Source organism: Microtus oregoni, unplaced genomic scaffold (genome assembly GCF_018167655.1).
Source record: "Microtus oregoni isolate MIOR12 unplaced genomic scaffold, Mior012 000141F_ref0000236, whole genome shotgun sequence".
NCBI classification, from domain to species: domain Eukaryota; kingdom Metazoa; phylum Chordata; class Mammalia; order Rodentia; family Cricetidae; genus Microtus; species Microtus oregoni.
Window position 1 is genome coordinate 869,869 of NW_024544791.1, and position 20,454 is coordinate 890,322.

The window sequence follows — 20,454 nt, forward strand, 5'->3', positions numbered from 1 at the left end:
TTGTGTTTTCAGGTTTTCTTTGATTAGATTATATTCTGAGTGTCTGCCCAGTCTCATTTCCCCACTCGAGCCATACTATCCAGTTTTATAGCTTTTATGATTTCCTCCTAGACTATTGTTTTTCTCTATCAATAGCCTTTTCTTTCCTTTCTTTGTATTCTTTACTCAATGACTACCGTTAGCACTGCCCTGGAATAGCTCTTCTATCTCAAATAAACTTTGACCTGAGTCACAGTATTCTATTTTTCTGCTCTCCGTTTTTTAATATGACTTGAGTCACCCGACAATAGCTTTTTATAAATCTCCATGTTTTGTTTTTTGAAGAGAAGTGTTTAGGAAAGCAAGACCTTTTATTAATTGATTTCCCCACCATATCAGACAGTTCTCAAAATAGTTTCTCAAATACTAAGTCAATAAAGTATTGAGTAGAGCATAGATAGATAGATAGATAGACAGACAGACAGACAGACAGACAGACAGACAGATAGATAGATAGATAGATAGATGGGTGAGTGGATGGCTGGATGGGTGGGTAAGTTGATGGATGGATGGATGGATGGAAGGATGGATGGATGGATGGATGGATGGATGGATGGATGGACAGGCAGGTGGACGAATGGATTGACACACAGATAGATAGACAGACAGAGAAAGCATTTAGTACATCCTAACGTTAGGCAAATAAGTAGCTAAAACTTGCCCTACGGTGTGTAAAAGAGTGTTACTTATACCTGCATCTGTGATGATTTGCTGTATATTTTGTAGAACACCATGGGCACTACACACATAAAAATGAAGAGTCACTTTCTAACAATAAATTTAAGAAAAATATATATAACTTTTACTTATCTTTGGAATGAAAGTGATGTTATATACTGAATAATCAATAAAGCTTAATCTGCAATATTTAGGATATAAACCTTGAACTTCAAGTTCCATGAATAGTGATGAATGATCAGTACGACTATGGTTTTAGTAAAGTTCTATATTTTGATTAGATCTTGCTTTTAGATGTTTCTCAGCAACAGATAATACAAAAAGTGTAATAGACAAGGTATGTTAACTTTTAGAAATCCTAAGATTCACTCCAGTAAATAGTTGCTATTTTTCAGTAACATCTCAAAGTTAACACAAGTGAATTATTTTCTCCTTGAAGAAAGAAAGCATTTTTCCTAAATCTATTGATTCAAATATGTCTCATATTTTTAAGTAATTGTTTTGTTTTGGTAGGACCTTTCTAAGTTGCCAAGTTGGTTGGTGACCATACTACAATAGAAACAGAATAACAATGAGTTAAGTTCTCAAACAAATTTTTATATAAATCAATTTCAACTCAATGTGCAGAATATCATGTATACAACTAATTTCTCTCAGTTTTATTTTACATTTGTTTATTTGATTTTCCTTTTATAAATAAATAGAAGAAAAAAATCTGGAAGGGTCTGAATCTAAAGGAAGAGACCAAAGGATGAACTGACACTCCAATTTTACTATTTATTTCATGAAAGAAACTCAAGAGGGTATTGCTGATGAGAGAATGCGAAGGTATTCTGAAAGGTGCAATAGTGGTGTTTATGCTTTGGCAGTAAACAACTGGTCTCTCATTGGATTTAAGGTGTGCTCTGTAGGAGAAAATTCATGTCCAGTAAGGTAAACATGGCCTAGTGCCCATGACTGGAAACTAGAGAAAAATCTCCTGCTGCCAGTTATATAAACCAGTGCAATTTCTAACTGATTTCTAAACAGTTACACCCACAAATAAGTACAGCTCTCAGCTCTAATGAAGAAGTTTCCCTGGCAGCAAATGTGATCTATTACAGAAATACACAGCGGTCAAAGCACAGCGGATATTTGTGGGCTTCTGGTCCCACTTGATACATCTAAAACACAACTCCTACACATGAAGCCTTGGAAAACATCATGGGTAGGGGTTTTAAAATCCAGAAACGAATACATCTGCTCTGTAGTAGCATCTTCTACATATGAAAGTGAAGCTGCACCAGTGAGGTCTCGAAAACATGGTTCCCTAAAAACACTTGACGAATGGCAACCCCACCTGAAAAATAATGACTTCTGAGAAAGTCAGAATCACTATTCTCCAGGAACAAGCTCTTTGAGATGTGATCAAGAGAAGCACTAATCTATATATTTTATTTAATATATTGTATTTACATATTACTTATATATAAATACACATATGCACATACACACTTATTTACATAAAGAAATAGGAAATAAAGCCTAATCTTAGTAAAGATAAACTAACCTCTTTATTACCTCTTAATAAAACTAAATAGAGATATCTACTCTTAGGAAACTAATTACATATTTTGACTTTGTAAAATTAGCATGTGCAAACAATCAAGGTGAAATTATTATTGATATTATTATCATTGATTTTTTTTGAGACAAGGTCTCTTTGTGTCACAGTCTTAGCTGTCCTGGAAATAGCTCTGTAGACCTGGACTGGACTCACAGAGATCCATCTGTCTATTCCTCATGAATGCTGGGATTAAGGGCATGCACCACCATGCCCAGCATGAAATTATTTTTAATGGAATCAATTGTGACACATACCACACCTACTTTTCATTTTATAAATTAAACAACAGCTCAGTTTTTCTCACATTGTATTCCTAATGGAAACTGCTTTATGATTACTAAAATCTAGAAGGATATTTTATTACAATAATATTTTATCTTGTTACTATTAGTAAAAAATATAGGAAATATTTATAACTTGTTGATATCTTGCAGGAGAGTCGTATGCCTCAAAGTTTAACAATTAATATTTCATCAACATGATCTGTCCCAAGTGGTTAACCTCATCTATTAAATACAGTGAAATCATAAGTTTGGCTACATAGAGAATTTCTTCAAATTCCAATTTTTGTTTGTTTTTGGTTTGTCTTTTATTTTTATTATTTAGATGCTTGGTTTTTTCCTAATGAGAGAAAGAACTTGGTGAATCAGAGTGGGAAGGGAGGCAGAGAAGACCTGGGAGTTCAGGGAGAAAAGCTATGATCAGAATATGTTGCGTGAAAAAATATTTTCAATAAAAGAAATAATAGAAAAATAACCCTAAAAATAATAACATATTTTTCCACTTGGTATAACTCCATACTACAATATTTCTAGATTTTATAATACACACATATGCTTTCATTTTAAAATGATGTTTGAAATTTTGCATACAAAAATCATGTGTTTTATTGTGGCATTTATATACATATATTCGTTATTCACTCCCTCTCCCTTCAACTCCCTCCTCCTTTCTCCTGGTTCCCTCTTGATGCTTCATTCCTTCCCCTTCCAAAGATGTGTTCACGTCACATGCAGTCCATTTCTCCCTCATACCTCTCTAATCCCCACCTCATGATCTTGCTTTTCTTGTGGCCCCCGTTCTAGTTTTATAAACACAGACCTCCACAAATACATGCATTTTAATATATATCTTAATCTTTTCTTAATTTGTACACATGCTGGCAAATAATCAAGTGAGATTTTGAGAAGAGTACTCCTTGAAACATGAAGTTAATCACTGGTATGTCACCATGACTTTAATTTATCCTGCACACAAACGGACTTATGAATGGACATAAATTAATTTTGAAGCTATCGTTTTGGGAACTGAAATAGATAATCAGCAAGTTTCAAATGTCAGAGAAAGAGTACAATGTCTTTGCCTGATTAAGACATAGTTAGTACTTTTTCTTTACAAAACTTACTTTAAATTTCTAATTGATTTAACACGACCAATATTTCAATTGCTGGCACATATTAAAATCACAGAGACAGTGGTCTAAGTCATCATGTCTTTAGCAGAAGCCTGTCGAATTCTCAACTTCATCCTTCCCCTAGTCCCCCGACTTGTTATAAAGACACTTTGGTTACCAAATAAAAATCCTTTTAACAGGCTTAGCTTATTCTCTTCCTTAACAAGGCCTCATTAAATGTAACTCTAAGACTTAGCATATGCCTTGCTTTGATTTTGCTGTGTCTTTGATGTCTTCAGCCAGCTTATCCTCAACATGGCCAAATCATCAAAGACTTGAAGTCAACAATCAATGTACACCTCACTTTTTCTTTCATGTCAACAGTCCTATATTCAGTTGTGCATGATGGTAAGGTATAATCAAATTTTCCCCCACTCAGAAACCAAAATCCATATGTATACCTCATTTTTTTCTTTCATGCCAATAATTTTATCAATGTACAGTTTTGGATAGGGGTAATGTTATGATCAAGTTTTACCTCACTCAGTTTTATTTTTGTCTATCCACAAGGTAATATATCTAAATACATTTTTGATAGATTCTTTCATAACATCTAATATATATCCATATATGTGAAATAAAAAGAGACCATTCTAATATGCCATAACTTCATTATATTCATCAGTGCTTCTGTCCACACAGAATTTCTCTGAAACAATTTCTCTAATGAATCAAGCATCTCAAGGCAAGCTATAATTTGCCACATCTTTGATCATTGTCTTTGTAAATAATTTTCATATACCCTGAAAACAGTTCCAAAATTGTCATGATTTTTGTAAAATTCTATGCAAATAGCTAGCATCTCCTCTTTAACATATTATCCTTTAAGGTTGCAAGGTAAAGGAGCGAGGGGCTGACAAGTCATTTGTAATAGTAAAGTACTGATTTATGAGTTCAACTTTCTTAAGATTTACCTCAGTCTATTCGGTTCAACATCTTGCACCTCAACAGAAGACGATCATAAGCAAGACTGAATGTTTTCTATTTATACTCTGTCACTCATCTCTGTGGTGTGGATCCTAGGGGGAGTGTTATGTAATTCTGGATCCTTCTTGCAACTATTAGTAAATGTCACTAGTGTTTCTCTCATTCTAAATATTCCTTCCATATACATTTGCGGTCTGGGGACTTTTGTTTAATATTCTGCAGATGGCAGCAAAGTTAAAGCAGTTGTGCATTCAACTTTTGTAGATTCTTTCTCTAAATTTATACCATATACTCAACTTCTTGAATGTCTTTAGTTCTAGTTATCCAAATCATATCTCTCTCTCTCTTCTCTCTTCTCTCTCTCTCTCTCTCTCTCTCTCTCTCTCTCTCTCTCACACACACACACACACACACACTCTCTCTCTCTTTCTCTCTCTCTCTCTCTCTCTCTCTCTCTCTCTCTCTCTCTCACATACACACACACAATGGAATTTCTGCATCTGCTATCTCCATGTCCACAGTTCTGGGACTGCAGACATGCACCAACATGCCATGTTTAGAGACTGAACATGTTTAGGTACAATGCACACTAGAATACTCCTCTGCTCCCTGAGCTCCATCCACAACTATTCTTAGTTTTGATTCCTTCTGCTGTGGTAAAATGCCCTGAAAAAAATCGTTTTGGGAATAGAGGTTTGTTTTAGCTCACAGGAAGGAGAGTAACAGAAGGCGGAGCATGGGAGTTTCTCCAGAATATAAGATTTCCATGCATTAATACGTGGTGTTTGATTTTTGACATTGAATACAATGTAATGCTACACATTTTGACACCTTGGGCTCCCCATTGCAAGGGACTATCACCTGGAAATGTAATCAGCTATATCTCTTTTCCCTTAAGTTGTTTCTGCCAGGCCATTTTGTCAGAGTAAAAGAAAACACAGCTAAGAAACCAAACAACATTTGTTTTAAATAAAAATATTCTATAGGATCTTATAGGGAGGAGATATCATCCCTAACCTACACAAAATTGCAAATGTTCATAATACATACTGCATATTGTGTTAAAATATAAGAACTATTCTATGTATGATTGTCACCACATTTAAAAGAGGAAATCAAGGCACAAAGATCTTAGACCAACTGCCCAAGGCCACATTGGCAGTACAGGTAAGAGAATCGGGAGCTGGAGATATATATATATATATATATATATATATATATATATATATATATATATATATGCCAGGACATAAAACGTGGGTCTCCTTTAATATGATACCATTAAGATTTACTTTTAATTTATTGGCATGTTTGCTGTCAGGTTCTGAATACTTAACCCTAAACAAACCATTCTTTAATTTTGGCCAGAGTGGACTCCCATCACTTCTGCTACCATACAGACTCAGATCTCAGCATTCTGCTTTATGGAAAGCAAGTGTCAAATAATCAGCATTGACATATTCCCAGTTCTGTTGTGTTCTAGAAACCCTTCCCAAAATAGATCTAGGATTATCATTTTGGTCATAATGGTCCAGACTATATAAAATACATGTCAATTACTTTACTTTTGTGGATTTTATAGTAGATCTTATAATTGCTCTCCAATTTAGTTTATATTGAGAGACTGTTTTCTGGATGGTACTGATAGGGAATGCATTGCTTTTCATTGGTGTGTGCCCTGTGAGTCACAAATGTAGCATGGCAGATTCCCAAATTTTTCTTTTGTAGTTTTCTTTAGCAAACAGGTGCAAATACAGTATCTATTCTTGGTGCACTGGGAATGTTTCCATTACTATGGTATGAAATACCCGAACGTAGAGGAGAGACACATTTTCATTCATCTTTCCTGAACAGAGCTAGATTTCAGAGGCCTCTGACTAGAAGAGTATTTTAATGTTGATTGTACCCGGTTCGACTTGTATCTTCAAAGTATAAAATGACTGGAAATGAATCTGTTATATATTAAGCTCTTATTTGATGAATCACCTGTAGCAATAATAATTGTAGGAATGCAAGTAAAATTGGTTAACCCCATGAAATTATGAACTAAATTAAATTTGTCACAAAATATTCAGTTTTAGATTGTTACATCTAAAAAATAAATAACACTAATAAATAGAAGTCTGTAGTGGGATTATGAAATATTCACACTGTGAATCAGGAAGCATTCCTGATGTTATTTCTTATATCCCTTACTTAGGACAGAGCTTACTCATGCCTCTAATTCTGTGGTATATTTCCAGAACAACATTTATAACAGTGTTGTGACAGGCAAAAAATGAAATAAGAGAAAAATGATAAAATAATCTCCATATGGGTAGTAACTGTATAATCTCCCATAAAATAGAAGATTTCTCCCATAAAATAGGCAATTTCATTTGCATGTTTATAAAGAAATATCTTTTTATATAGTGGAAACTGCTAATCTTGGACATGTTGGAAACATGAGAAGTCTATATAAATTGCATGATGTCTGTGTAGCCTGTCAATGGGGTAATATATAATAAAGAAACTCCCATTTCATATTCTATTGATTCCCACTAACCCAATGAAAACAATGGAGCCACTTTATTACAGCCCATATGAAATCAAAATATTTTCAGGAATCACAAATCTACATAATGTACAATACAGGAGTCATTATCACTACCTCTTATTGTCTGGTATCTTTAGATTCATGGAAACAGTAAAAGAAGAAATCTTATCACTCAAAAATATATAAGGTTCTGTGGCTTTCTATATACACCCATGATCTCCCATCTCGTTGAAGCCGTTCACACAATTCAAGAGCTGGTTTCTGAGGACATGTACCCTGTGTGGCTCATCATGGGTGAGACTAGATGAGGTTACAAATATAATAATAAGGTGCTTTTAGAGTGACTCATGAGATCTGATAAACAGCTTTTCTGGTCAATGCCTCTGGCTTGTTGCTAGTGAATAAACTGTTCTAAGTTCTAAGTGAGTCTTCTATTTTTCAGAAAAAATAGAAAATATGTACATTTTATGTTAATTTCATTCTGCACAAAATTTTACATAGCATCTGTAAATGTTTCAACAACATGCATCAAGAGCATCTATGAAAACTAATTTAACAAGAAAGATAAATTTGTGCACAAGGAATGCAGTACCCTGGTGGTCGTTGGTTGTGGAGGCTGGAAAAACACAGGCCCATTTCCACCTTGTCTGATGGTCAGAGAGTTTGGAGACTGACAGGCATAATTGCACCTCCTAACTCAGGAGGTGGTTGCCTGGCTCCTTTGAAATTAAGATAGCTCAATGCCATCCTGACTGGTGATCAGGATATACATATGTACTTCTTTTCTTTCTGTTTTAACTATGAGGTCAAGCAGGGAAGGTCAGTCTCCAGTATAAGTTACTTACAGCACCTTAGCTACCCAGAGGACAGAATGTTAAGGATTTAATGTCTCAGAGAGATAAGGCCATTGACTGTGTGAGTTCTCTTTGTATCATGTTAAAAAAGTCTTTTGTTACCTTCTCCCCCATTTATGTTGGATATAAAAGCTGTGCAAAAAAGAAAAGATTTCAATCATTGGATTGCCCTCCTGATACTTTATATGTTTTCTGTCTCATCATTTTTATGTGTCTTTATATTCTTTACTTATATTTCTTCAGTTCACATGCCCCTACCCTGGTAAGAAGTCTTTTGTCGAGGCCAGTCCTTGACAGTTAGTTCCTTCATCAGCTTTAGTTGGTGCTCTTGAGGTAATTCTCTAACAGATGCTTCTTCTAGCCAATTGTTTCTTAGGTTTAAGAATCAGTGCAATAATGGGCAAGATGCAGCATTTATATATTATATTTCCAACACTAGAGATGCCCAGGCACATTCCGAGGAAGCTTGAGTTATTTGAACTTCTTTCAAAATACATACAAGATTTAGAAATAAAGAAGAATTGTCCTACAAAAGAATAATAGGTTTAGATCTTATGAGTTGCTCAGTGTTTGGTTTGTTTGATTAAGACAGGCTCCAATGTATCGCACGTGGCTCTCTAATTCTCCCTGTGCAGTAGAGGATGACCTTGATTGTCCCACTTCCACCTCCTGAGTTCTTAGACTAAACTCATCTGCTATCACAAAAATTCTAAGTGTTGTTGAAGATCAAAGCCAATGTTCTGAACACGGGGGCTGCTACATATGAGGGAAGTACTTTGACAAGTAAACTACAAGTTTATGCTTTGGTCATAAATTTCTAAGGTAACTTAGCAGAGTAAAAGTCAAAAATATAAATGCAATTAAAGTTTTATTCTTCTGCATTAAAGAACTGTACTTCATTTTAAGGTTTTCGGCATTGCAAATATTATTTACAAACAAAATAGACATTAGAATTTGTTTCCACATGCTTATTTCCATCAAATATTCCCAAAAAAGAAGGAAGAAAACACTTTATGAACTCTTTTCCTTTGAAGAGGTGCAGTGCTTGTTGAAGAAGGGGTGTTAACCAGGCAGACTTTCCTAATGGACAGAAAGACAGCAAAGAGAAACCACAACACTCAGCAGGCTGCTGACCTACTTTATTATTCTAAGTTCATATTGGCTATGAATGCATTTTTCCCCATAGAGCTGCAATGATTTGTCAGCAAATCACTTACTTTTTGTTAGGACATTTTTAAAAACTCTGCTAAGGCAGTATATTCTATTTTGGAAAAAAAAGTCAATACTACTGTAATAATACAATTCTAATACAGAGGAATTGAAATATAAAGTAGATTACTAAACCCCAAGAGAGGGGAAATGTTTTCCTTCAATTCTTTGCTACTTTGGCTTAGTATCTTTCCTTAAGTCTATTAGTTTAGTGATTTTAATAGAACCAGTCATTATCTAAGCAGTTGAATGGGCATGACACTTTAAAATTTTTCAAGAATATCATCAGTAGATAACTTAATCCTGCATATTGCTTTTATCCCCTCAGATTATTTATTTAGAAGAAGAGGCATTAGCAGTTGTTTATACTATGCCTCTACATGTTTATTTGACAATTGCAGATGTTAAGCTGGAATTATCTGGGGTAACATGAATGTCACTATTTTCAAGGTCACAGACATAAAACTGGATGATGATAGTTGAAATGAGTACTTTACTACTGTATGGTTCTTTGGTTCATACACCTCACAATGTTTCATAATAATCGATGCATGGGACAGGGTTACCACTAACAAATCTTTAGGAAATTTGAGGGAACAATCACTGTATGGGTTGTTAAGTAATGGTGAAAGAGACTGTGCAAGATTTGTAATTTTGAAGAATGATCAGATTAGTTAATAGGAAACATATACTATTTTACAACACGTGGTCCATGTTCAGGGGTTTTGGGACAGCTCATATATTTTGAAGGCCTCAATTTAGATTTACTTTGACAATAATCATACATAGGTTTCTGTTGAATTGAATTATAAATTCTTTAAGAGTAAATCTCACATTGTGTTAAGCTTTGTACAGTTGACCACACCCAGTGGAAAGTGGGATGAAGGAACATCTGTTTGAAAATGGGACTGATGAGCATACAACTTAGTCTCATTCTCACTGTATGCTTGGTATCATAGATAATATCTATCATAAGGAGGAGCTCCACATATAATCTAAATGAAAGGAGAACTAACATACACTCAGCTCACAGCAGGTGAGTACAGGAGAGTCAAGGGATATATACAGAGTCATAGAATGTTTAGAAGGAACTGTTCTGGAAGGTGTGTCTCTCCAATCCATTCTGCTGGCATTTTTCCCTATGCATCTCTACAAAATCAGGATGGAGTGTGCTCTTGTTATTTACAAATTAAGACCAATCTTCTGATAAAGAAAATAAGAGGACAAGGCTGGTACACCATCTTTTCAATGCTTGAACACACAAGTGAAAATTGACAAAGGCTCACACAGCATATGGCTACTATGACCATGATTGCTTTTTATAGGAACGAACTGTAAGAGTGCATGGTTATTAGTGAGCATGCTTTCTACACTGTCTTCAATGAAGGTAAAACTGGGTAGTACCCTGCATTTAAAATTGGAACTCTTGGATATTATATATATATGTGAAGATTTTTTTTTATATTTTTAAGCATGTTACTTATATACTGGCGGAACTTTTTACATCTTCTAAAGCAGATTGTCTTGTTAGTTATTAATTCACACGTTAATCTTTTTTGACAGTGTTGACATTTTATTAGTGTACAAACAAAAATCACAGAAAGCACATTTATTTGGGCATCGCTTATGTGGGATTAGGATATTTATAGCCATGAGTTGGTAACACGTAAAGAAAAAATGAATATAGAAGTTATAAAAGCAAACAGTATAAACTATTCTATTAGTAGACTAGCAACTTTGCAAATACAGTTCAAAGGATACTTAGTTACCCTCTTGAACAAGTGCTACTTATTGAGTGAATAATGAATAAAAGGTTGGTAAAGAATTTGGAGCATGCATGTTAAGACCAATAATGTAGTCTATAGAATAGGATTTGTCAAGATTAAATAATGCATATATTAATTATTATACCAGAATTACAAAAACTAATGTTATAATGTAAAATTCATGATTATTCCTATTATTTTTAGGGTAATAATACTCAAAAATGGAACTAAGCAATAATTTCAAATTAAAAAATAGATGAATTCAAAATTAACTCAAAAAAGCAGTAGTCTTCTACATACTAATGACAAACAGACTGAAGAAAAAAATCATAAAAAACATCTTTCACAATAACCTCAATGATATAAAATATTTTGGGGGTAACTCTAACCAAGAAAGTGAAAATATCATATGTTAAAAACTTTAAGACATTGAAAAAGAAATTGAAGACTATCAGAATATGGGAAGATCTCCTATGCTCATGGATCGATATGTTTAACATAGTAAAAACTATGTCATCAAAACAAACAATTTTTAGCGTCAATGAAATCCCCATCAAAATTGCAACATATATTTTTACAGATCTTGAAAGTGAAAAAAATATCAGTCTTATCTGAAAACAGAAAAACTTAAGGCAGCTAAAACAATCCCAAGTAATAACAGTGCTGCTGAAGATAACACTATCCCTTAACTCAAATTGTACTACAGAGCGATAACAATAAAAAAGAATGGTATTTGCACAAAAAAGAAAAGTCATTCACTAGAGTAGAATTGAAGAACAGACATAAATACCTATAGACACCTCACTTTTGGTAAAGAAAGCAGAAATAGACACTGAAAAAACAAGCATCTTCAACAAATGGTTCTGGTCAAACTGGGCCGTTGCATATAGAAGAATGCAAATAAATCCCATACTTATTACCCCGCACAAGGGCCAAGTCCAAATGGATCAAAGACCATCAAATATACTGAGACTGATACGAGAGAAAATGGGACGTAGCCTTGAATTCATTCGCAGAGGGAAGGACATTCTGAACAGAACACCATTAGCACAGGAACTAAAAATTAATAAATGGGATCTCATGAAACTGAAAAACCATCTAGATATCCCTCAACAAAAGAATAAAGAAAATGTGATGCATTTACCCAATGGAGTATTATTCAACCTTTAAAAAACTCAAGAAATCTGCAGATAAATGGATGGAACAACAACAAAAGATCATACTAATGTAGGTAATCCAGACCCAGAAAGAAAATTATGATATATTTTCTTATGTGTAGATATTAGTTGTTAAGTCAATAATAACAAATACCACAATTCATAGAACCACAGAGGTTAGATATACATTAAGAGAATTTGGTGACTATGGGCAGACAGATCTCCATTGGATAGGGAAATAGGATGATAGTTATGAATAGATGGAGGTAACAGAAACAGGAGAATCAAGTGGAGAGGAAGGGGAAGAAGAGAGATTATAGTTAAAATTAAGGGGCATTTGAGGGGTAGTATGGAAATTTAATATAGTAGAAATTTCCTAAAATATATACATATATGGAGTCAATCTGACTTAAATCATCAAATAATGGAGAAGACAGAGCCCCAGTTAATTATTTTGTGTTATCAAATGAAACTTCCAGTATCAGAATTTTGTTATACCTAATTAAGTTATTGGTAAGAAAGAGTCTCATGAAAACAATCAAACAACCCAAAGTGTTGTCAAGACTATAGATTGCTCTCCACAAACTGAGAGCAAGGCCCCATTATTGAAGACAAAACCTACACAGATCATTGTACACAGAGAAGTTGATCTGGTGACTACATAGAGCCTTGTTATCTATGTGCTAGCATCTTTGGTACAAGAAGATGCTCTGCACACTACCAAATATTACAGTATATATAAACCATCTCAGGCACAAATCCTTTATGTACAATGGTCTTGTGTGTGTGTGTGTGGGGGGGGGGCTTCAACCTGAAGGTCAGAAAAGCAAAACAGCCAGTCACTAGCTCTTACCTCTACCTCAGTCTGAAATGGCAATCATACCACCAGGAATCCTCAGAATGATACTGAGCCTGAGAGCTGTCCCCTCCCATCTTATATTAGTCTCTATTGCTGGGGTTAAACAAGGCATGCAACACTACTGCCCGGTTTCTATTGCAAACTAATGTGGTTACTGGGATTAAAAATGTGTGCCACCACTTCCTGGTTTGTAAGGCTGACTAGGGAGGCTGTCTTAAACTCTGATCTTCAGGCAAACTTTATTTATTAAAATACAAGTGAAATATTACTACAACTGAGAGTAGATAACTCAAGGACCTAGGGGAAAACTAAATACTACTGTTCTAAAAAGAATGTATCAATAAAATGACTATTGATGATATTATGTGATACTCATAAATTGGTATCTTCTTCAGTCATCATCAGAAAAATTTCTTCTACTTACAACTGATGGGTACAAATGCTGAGACATTACTCAACGAGTGAGAGATCTTGGAATACCCACGCTCTAATTGGGATGCCTCCATCAAATGCCTCACCCTAGGCCTCAGGGAAGCCTACAGAAGTGGAGGCAGAAATAGTATAAAATCAACATGATCAATGCATATATAAATTTACAGAGATTGATGCAGCATGTGCAGGTTGTCAATGGGTCTGCACAAGATGAGACCCGACAGATGAAAGCTGTGGACACATACACCTATCGCTAACACAGAAGCACGCTCTAATTGATAGTCACTTGTCAATTAAAATGTAATTTCCCCCAAGGGAGTCTCTTTAGAGCAACAAAATACTCTCTTGATAGTCTGCATGTATGTATTAGATGAGCAACACAACAGCATCTTTGGAGGTTCTTTTTCTCATAATGTTGTGTCAAAACTTTTAGATTTTTTTTTAACTTATTGTTTTTTTAAATTTATTCTCCCTTTTTTAACTTACAGGCCCTTTGTGTATATAGTATTACTTTCAGTTTAGTGTCTCTCTGGGATTCCTGAGTGTACGAAAAAGTTGGTCTGTTTCTTGTGCCTTTTCTTAGGTACTTTTTCTTCATTTGCTTCTCCTGAGCAATTCTGATGTGTTAGTTTTTGTTTTATTTTATAAGGTAGTATATTATATTATTATCCTATAAAAGCCTGTTTGTCTTCTCTTATTTTTGCTTATGAGCCTAGCCTTTAACTGTTCAGCCTGCCTGTTTGACTTCTAATGAGAGAGAGAAAAGGGTGGGAGGTGAGGAAAAGAGCAAATGGGAGAATTAAAGAGAGGTGAAACTATTATCAGGTATATTATGTGAGAAAAAAATTATTTTCAATAAAACAGAAGACATTCAATATTTTAAAAATATTCTCATATAACTTACTAGATGAAATTTTAAAACCAAATGCTACCAAAATAGTAAAACAAACACACACAATTAAGAGTAAATATATTGTTTCAGAATGTTTGCTGTGACCAAGTAACTGCCTCCCTTTTAAATATACTGAGTTTTGTCCAAGTCTTGATTCACTGAAACTTGGGTGCCCCAAGTTTCTAATACATTTTCCATTTTACAGTCATGAAAATGTTGCTCATTATTTTACATGTCATTTATCTACACTTGATTACATGGATTATTTGCATATTATGTTGATAAACTAACTTTATGTGATGCAACACTTTTTAGTATAACATGTTCCAATTCGAAAAACAAGTACAAACTCCATATAGGAGTATGCAGAATATTTTGGAGTCCTAATATGTTTGTATTAAAGCCTTTGAGATGATACCCAACCTGTAACTATTCATCTGAAAAACTGTAGGTAGAAGACATGGACTGCCTAACTGTAATCCTGCAGGCTTGATCATGAAAAATCTTGTTGTAGATAAGTAATGTTTCACTGCAAGATATTTATGTCAAAATGATATTTCATATGGTATGAAAGTATTTTAGATTCAGGTAATTAATAAGCAATCTAAATTATACTGTGGCCTTATCTTGTCATATTCTTAAAATTAATATTTCTCATTTGTAATTGAATCCAATGTTATTACCCTTAATCATTTTTTAATAAATTAATATATTCCCAGTACCTTTTACAAGCAAGCATAACTAGAAGATGACATGGAAATGTAACACATTTTCTTAGACGTTAATTATCTGCCAAGTCCAAGATCTTAATTCAGAAAGAATTTTGTAATTCAAATTTGGTTCACACATGGAATAAAGCAAATATTGCAAATGTCTAACAAGATGAATCCCTGTTCTTGCTGCATCTCTTAAGTCAGCTTCTTCTTTTTCTTCATTTTAAGCCATCCACTAAGTTCATGCATTAGCTTCTTCAATATACTGTAATAAGAGTTACTTTAAAATTTATAAATTCATGAACAAAGAAATTAGCCAACAGGAATCAAAATTATTTTCATGTAACAAAATATAAATTAGATAAAGTTAGCATAACAATGATTATATTAAACTGATTATACTATATTAAACAGTAAAAATGTATAGCATAGTTATGGTGGCAACTTTAAATTCCTAATCATAGCCTGGAACAGAAATTTCTAATCACAGGCTTTATGTTAATAACAAACTAAATGGATATAAAGATAGAAAGATCAGTATATATAGCAAATTTGGGTGCAGGATTTTAATCTATGTGCAGTCTTAGTAATACTAAAGGACATGCAATTAACATAGTGCCAAAGACAAGTATATCATAATTATCATGCCATATTCATTAAAGGCTTGTGCTGTTTATCTACAACTTGATTTCTAGCCTCAAGTTATTACTTTCAAATTAGATTTTCCACAAATAGAGAAAATTATGAGTTTGATTTTTTGTTTGTTTGTTTTGTATCCTGAATCAGACTCTGGATTTAGAGAAGTGACTGCTGCTGTGATTAAGATTATTTTTTAATCACTGTTCTTAACTGTTTTATAATACCTTGTGTCAAAGATACTCTAGTGTACTTCAGAATAGACATTGTGGAGCTGGGTAAACATGAACTGTTCCTAGGCTCTGTATTCTATCTGTGTAATGAACTGTACCTATGACACTATATTCTATCTGTGTAACAGCCTATTTATATGATTTCTGAAAATTTCAATTTTCTAAAAATAAATAATAAATAAAAAAGACAAAAAAGTGATGTTGAGCTTTATAAGGTTATTTTGTACAAAAGTGGAGATAATGAAGGTTGATGCTTTTATTACATTAAACACAACACAACACACACTGATAGGCAGAATAGATCTTCTCTCTGTCTCTCTGTCTCTGGCATACACAGTTGCTTGTAGTCACATTTAAAGAAAATAAAGATATAAAAAAATGCTTAAATAAATGTGCTTTGAACTCAATACATAATATATTGCCCTGTAATATAATTACACAATTATGTGCATTTTTAAAGTACTTGCAAAGAGTTCTCTTACTCTTTTGATGATGGTAACTGTAATTTTTTTGGAACATAACTAAAAAAATTGAAAATGATAATTATTTGACAAATTAAGTATTACAATTGGGTCAGTGATGCATCATCTCTGGCATCAAGTCTCATCCTTCTGCTCCACATCCTGCAGTAGCCTGACAATGGTACCTCATCTTCCTCTCCCAGTCAGTACTTTTATTCCTGCCTTTGTCATATCTTTATTTCATTTCCTCAAGGATAAATGACAAATAAAGGAAACATTAGAGATTTTTTAAGATGATCCAACTCATTCACCTTTCTTGCATTGTTCTATATAAACTTCAATCAAGAATACTTATTAAGATTTGATGATGAGCAGCAAGTTAAAAGAAATTAATGTGTCTGGTATTTTCCTAGCCACCTTCTGTGGGACTAATGTGTTTTCCAAAATTTACCTTTTAGAAACTTAATTCAAGACTCGACAAGGTTGGCAGATGGTAACTAATGGAAGTCACGCTGGTCATGCGGAGCCAGCCCTCAGAAAAATAGTATTTTCTGCCATGTGGAAATAGCTTTCCTCTTTCCAAGAGATTCAAACACAAGCCGCCATTTTGCAACAGGAGACTGAACATGGTAGTCCCTTGGTCTTGAACTTCCCAGACTCCTGAATTATGAGAAGCAAATTTCTGTCATTTATAAATTATCCAGCCCAGCACTCTTGTATAACAGCTCAAACAGGCTAGGATAGCACTGAGGACAGAGGAAGAAAAATCTCTTTGAACTTAAATTCAGCAATGAAGGTCAGAAAACATAAAGTCCATACTATGTGTGGGGTTTACAAAACACCAAATGCTTTTATAATTAAACATCAACCAGGAGAATGACACACGGTTTAAAAAATGGTTTTCCGAAAAAGTTTCTGATGATGCAGATGTGAATGAAATGGCGAACAGACCCAAATGAATGTAAGATCTCATATCAGTACATAGTCTCCTAAAATATATGTTAATATACTTAGCTAAAATCATATTTTACAATTTAAAAATATTAACATATATTGCACAGTGAAGATTAAATTTTTTCCTATTATTATTATTTGAAGGCACATTGTATCATGGTTATATGTGTGTTTATATCATGTAAATAAAGTAGATCTCAGTAATAAAGTTTTTAAGACTAGATGTTGCAGCATTTACATTCCCAGAAATACAAAAATAAGGTTTGGTTCTAGAAACCCTGGTCATCTAATTCCACTTTCATGGAAGGAAAGTCTTTATGGAAGAGTGGGAAAACCATACCAGCAGAAATAATTGAAGTTTTGGCACAATGATGAAAATCCAGTACATAAACAGCATGAGTTACTTACAACCATTTCATTTAGGGAAACCCAGCAGTCCGGTGGGAAATCCTGAAGCAGGGGAACCAGGAACTGAAGACAACCATCCCAATGACACAGGAGCAGCATCATGCCAATGAGGTTGAAGATTCTCACCACTGCACTAGCGAGGTCATATGTCATGTGGAATATCTGTCACCAAAACATAAAGTCATACTTTAAAAAAATCCTATGTCAAACCAAGCATGTTTTGAGATAAGATTAAAGATGAGCTGCTGGGCTGTTCCAGGTTTCTTAGTGCATATGCTTGAGGAATTCAAGCTGAGCTTGAGTAAGGATTTTAAAGATAAAGGCTAAGTGATGTTGCCAAAAAATGTGTGATGTTTTTAAGTGTAATATTCTATAATATAAAAATTATTTCATAGTAACTGATACTATTTCAGCAAACACAAAATAGTGACAATTTACATATTCAACAAAATATCAACAGAGAAAACATAAATCAAACTGGAGTTTTTGATTGTTTGTTGTTTTTAAGTATTACACAAAGAAGAATCAGGACCAGCTTTTTCCCTTCAGCAGATTAGCATTTGCCTCATCTGCAATGGCAGAATCCACCTGGGAGCAGACCCACATTCTAGGCTAAGATTCCAAACTCTAAAGTGAATGAATGCATTCAAGAAAGGTGAGTAAATACACACAAACATTGATATTTAAAATCAGATACAATTCCAAAAAGTCTATAGGTTTCTAGGTTAATGACATCCAACCTATTTGAGAAATTACCCAAGAAACATTTGCAGAATCCACAAAATTTATATTCTTTCTTAAGTAACTCAGTCTTTTAGGCGAAATCAATTTTAGGGTAGGACTACTGATGCGTATAAAATAAACTAGAGATGTATATTTTTGCTTGCTCTGAATAAAATGTTTTCAAATTTGGTACACACTCTATGTATAAACTTGAAATATTCTTTTGCATAATTGTAGTGAGCAAAATTTATCTCTATAAAAGTATACAAACTGTTCCAAACACCTATAAAGTGGCAGGTAGTAAATTTTAACAATTTCACAGCATTTATTTTGATATTATGACACCATATACAAATCAACATGTCTTGCAGTACCAATGACAGTTCTTAACAATAACAATACATTATAAACATCAAAATTAAGAAGAGCAGATGTTAAGAATACTCACTGTAGAATACGAGGATTAAGTTAGTTAATAATTAATAACTTGATTAAGTCATGACACTATATATTCATATATCAAAATATTATGCTGTATGCAATCAATAAAACATTGTCAATCAAAAGTTTTGTCAACTTCAATAAAAAAGAATATAAAGAAAAATAATTTTATTTTATGAATTAATTCTAACTTTTAATTTGACTGTATTTGGCAAAGTCACAAAAGTGTCTTTATTCCTCTCTCACATATTTAATTGGAAAAGAACTTATTTTTCACACGATATATTCTGATGATGCATTCTCCTACACCACCTTCTCTGAGATCCTCCTCTCTCTCTCTCTCTCTCTCTCTCTCTCTCTCTCTTAAAAAGATAAAGAAAAAAATGAAGGAGAGAAAGGAAGGGAGGGAGGGAGGGAGTAAAGAAGGAAGCATGGTGGAAAGAAAGACAAACACAAACCCACAAAAACATAAAAGCAGAAACCGCAATATACAAGCAACAACCAATAAAACGAAATATTTTCAAAGACTGCACTATGGGACAAAATATCTACAAAAATAACATTGAATTTGTGTTGGTTTGGTATCTTCTGCTGATCACAGGGCCTACCTGTGTGGTTAGCATCTCTAGTGAAACGCCATTGGAGAGGCTAATTTTCCCTTTGCAGGGGATGCCCATTGTAGATAGTATTGCTTATATTTTATGCTATAAAATTATAAAATTTGAAAAATGTTACATCACTTTCTATTGAAAAATTCTCAGAAACTATCTGTGACCATGTTTCTTAGATAATTTCTTAAAGCAGGTCAGACATTATGGACTTACACATGTACAGTCTTTGTTTGGATAATATGCAATCTTAAATATCTGAGTGTTAGTGTGTATTTCCTCATCTTTGTTGAGCATGCCTATTCACTTTTAAATCCTTTAGCATTTAGCCTAGAATGTAGGTCTATTCCCAGGTGGATCCTACCTTTCCAGAGTAGGTGACATGCTAAGCTTATAAAGGGAAAAATCTGGTTCTGATTCTATTATTTTTTTATAAATAACTAAAGAAAATGAACACTCAAAGAGTAGTTTATATTTCCACTTTCGACAGTTTGTGGAATATTGTTTGAATGGGAATGTATGTGGTTGAACCTGTGCGGGCCCTGTGTCTGCTGCCAAAGTCACTGTTCATATGTGTATCACTCCTGTTGTGTCTGAAGACACTGTTTCCTTGGAGTCATCCATCCCTGCTGGATTTTAAAATCTGCCTGCTTCATCTTTCATATAGCTCCCTTAACCCTGAAGGGAGTGAGTTGGATAAAAACATCCAGTTTAGGACTGAGAGTTACAAAGTCACTGAGTGCCTGTATGTGTTTTAACTGCAGGTCTCCATGTTAATTCCCATCTACTGCAAGAGGAAGTCCCTGATGATGATTGAGCAAGGCATCTCTTTCCTTTTTCAGTCACTGAAATCTTAAAGAGAAACTATA

The 20,454-nt window shown here is 33.9% G+C and overlaps 1 protein-coding gene across 1 annotated transcript in view; it reads right to left on the reverse strand.

The window, feature by feature from the left end:
* Positions 1 to 20,454, reverse strand: part of Hcn1 (hyperpolarization activated cyclic nucleotide gated potassium channel 1) — a 359,593-nt gene that overhangs the window by 142,037 nt on the left and 197,102 nt on the right. The window contains exon 3 of the mRNA XM_041646700.1: positions 17,814 to 17,975. Within this exon, the coding sequence (XP_041502634.1) occupies positions 17,814 to 17,975 (162 nt within the window). The remainder of the gene's footprint in view (positions 1 to 17,813; positions 17,976 to 20,454) is intronic.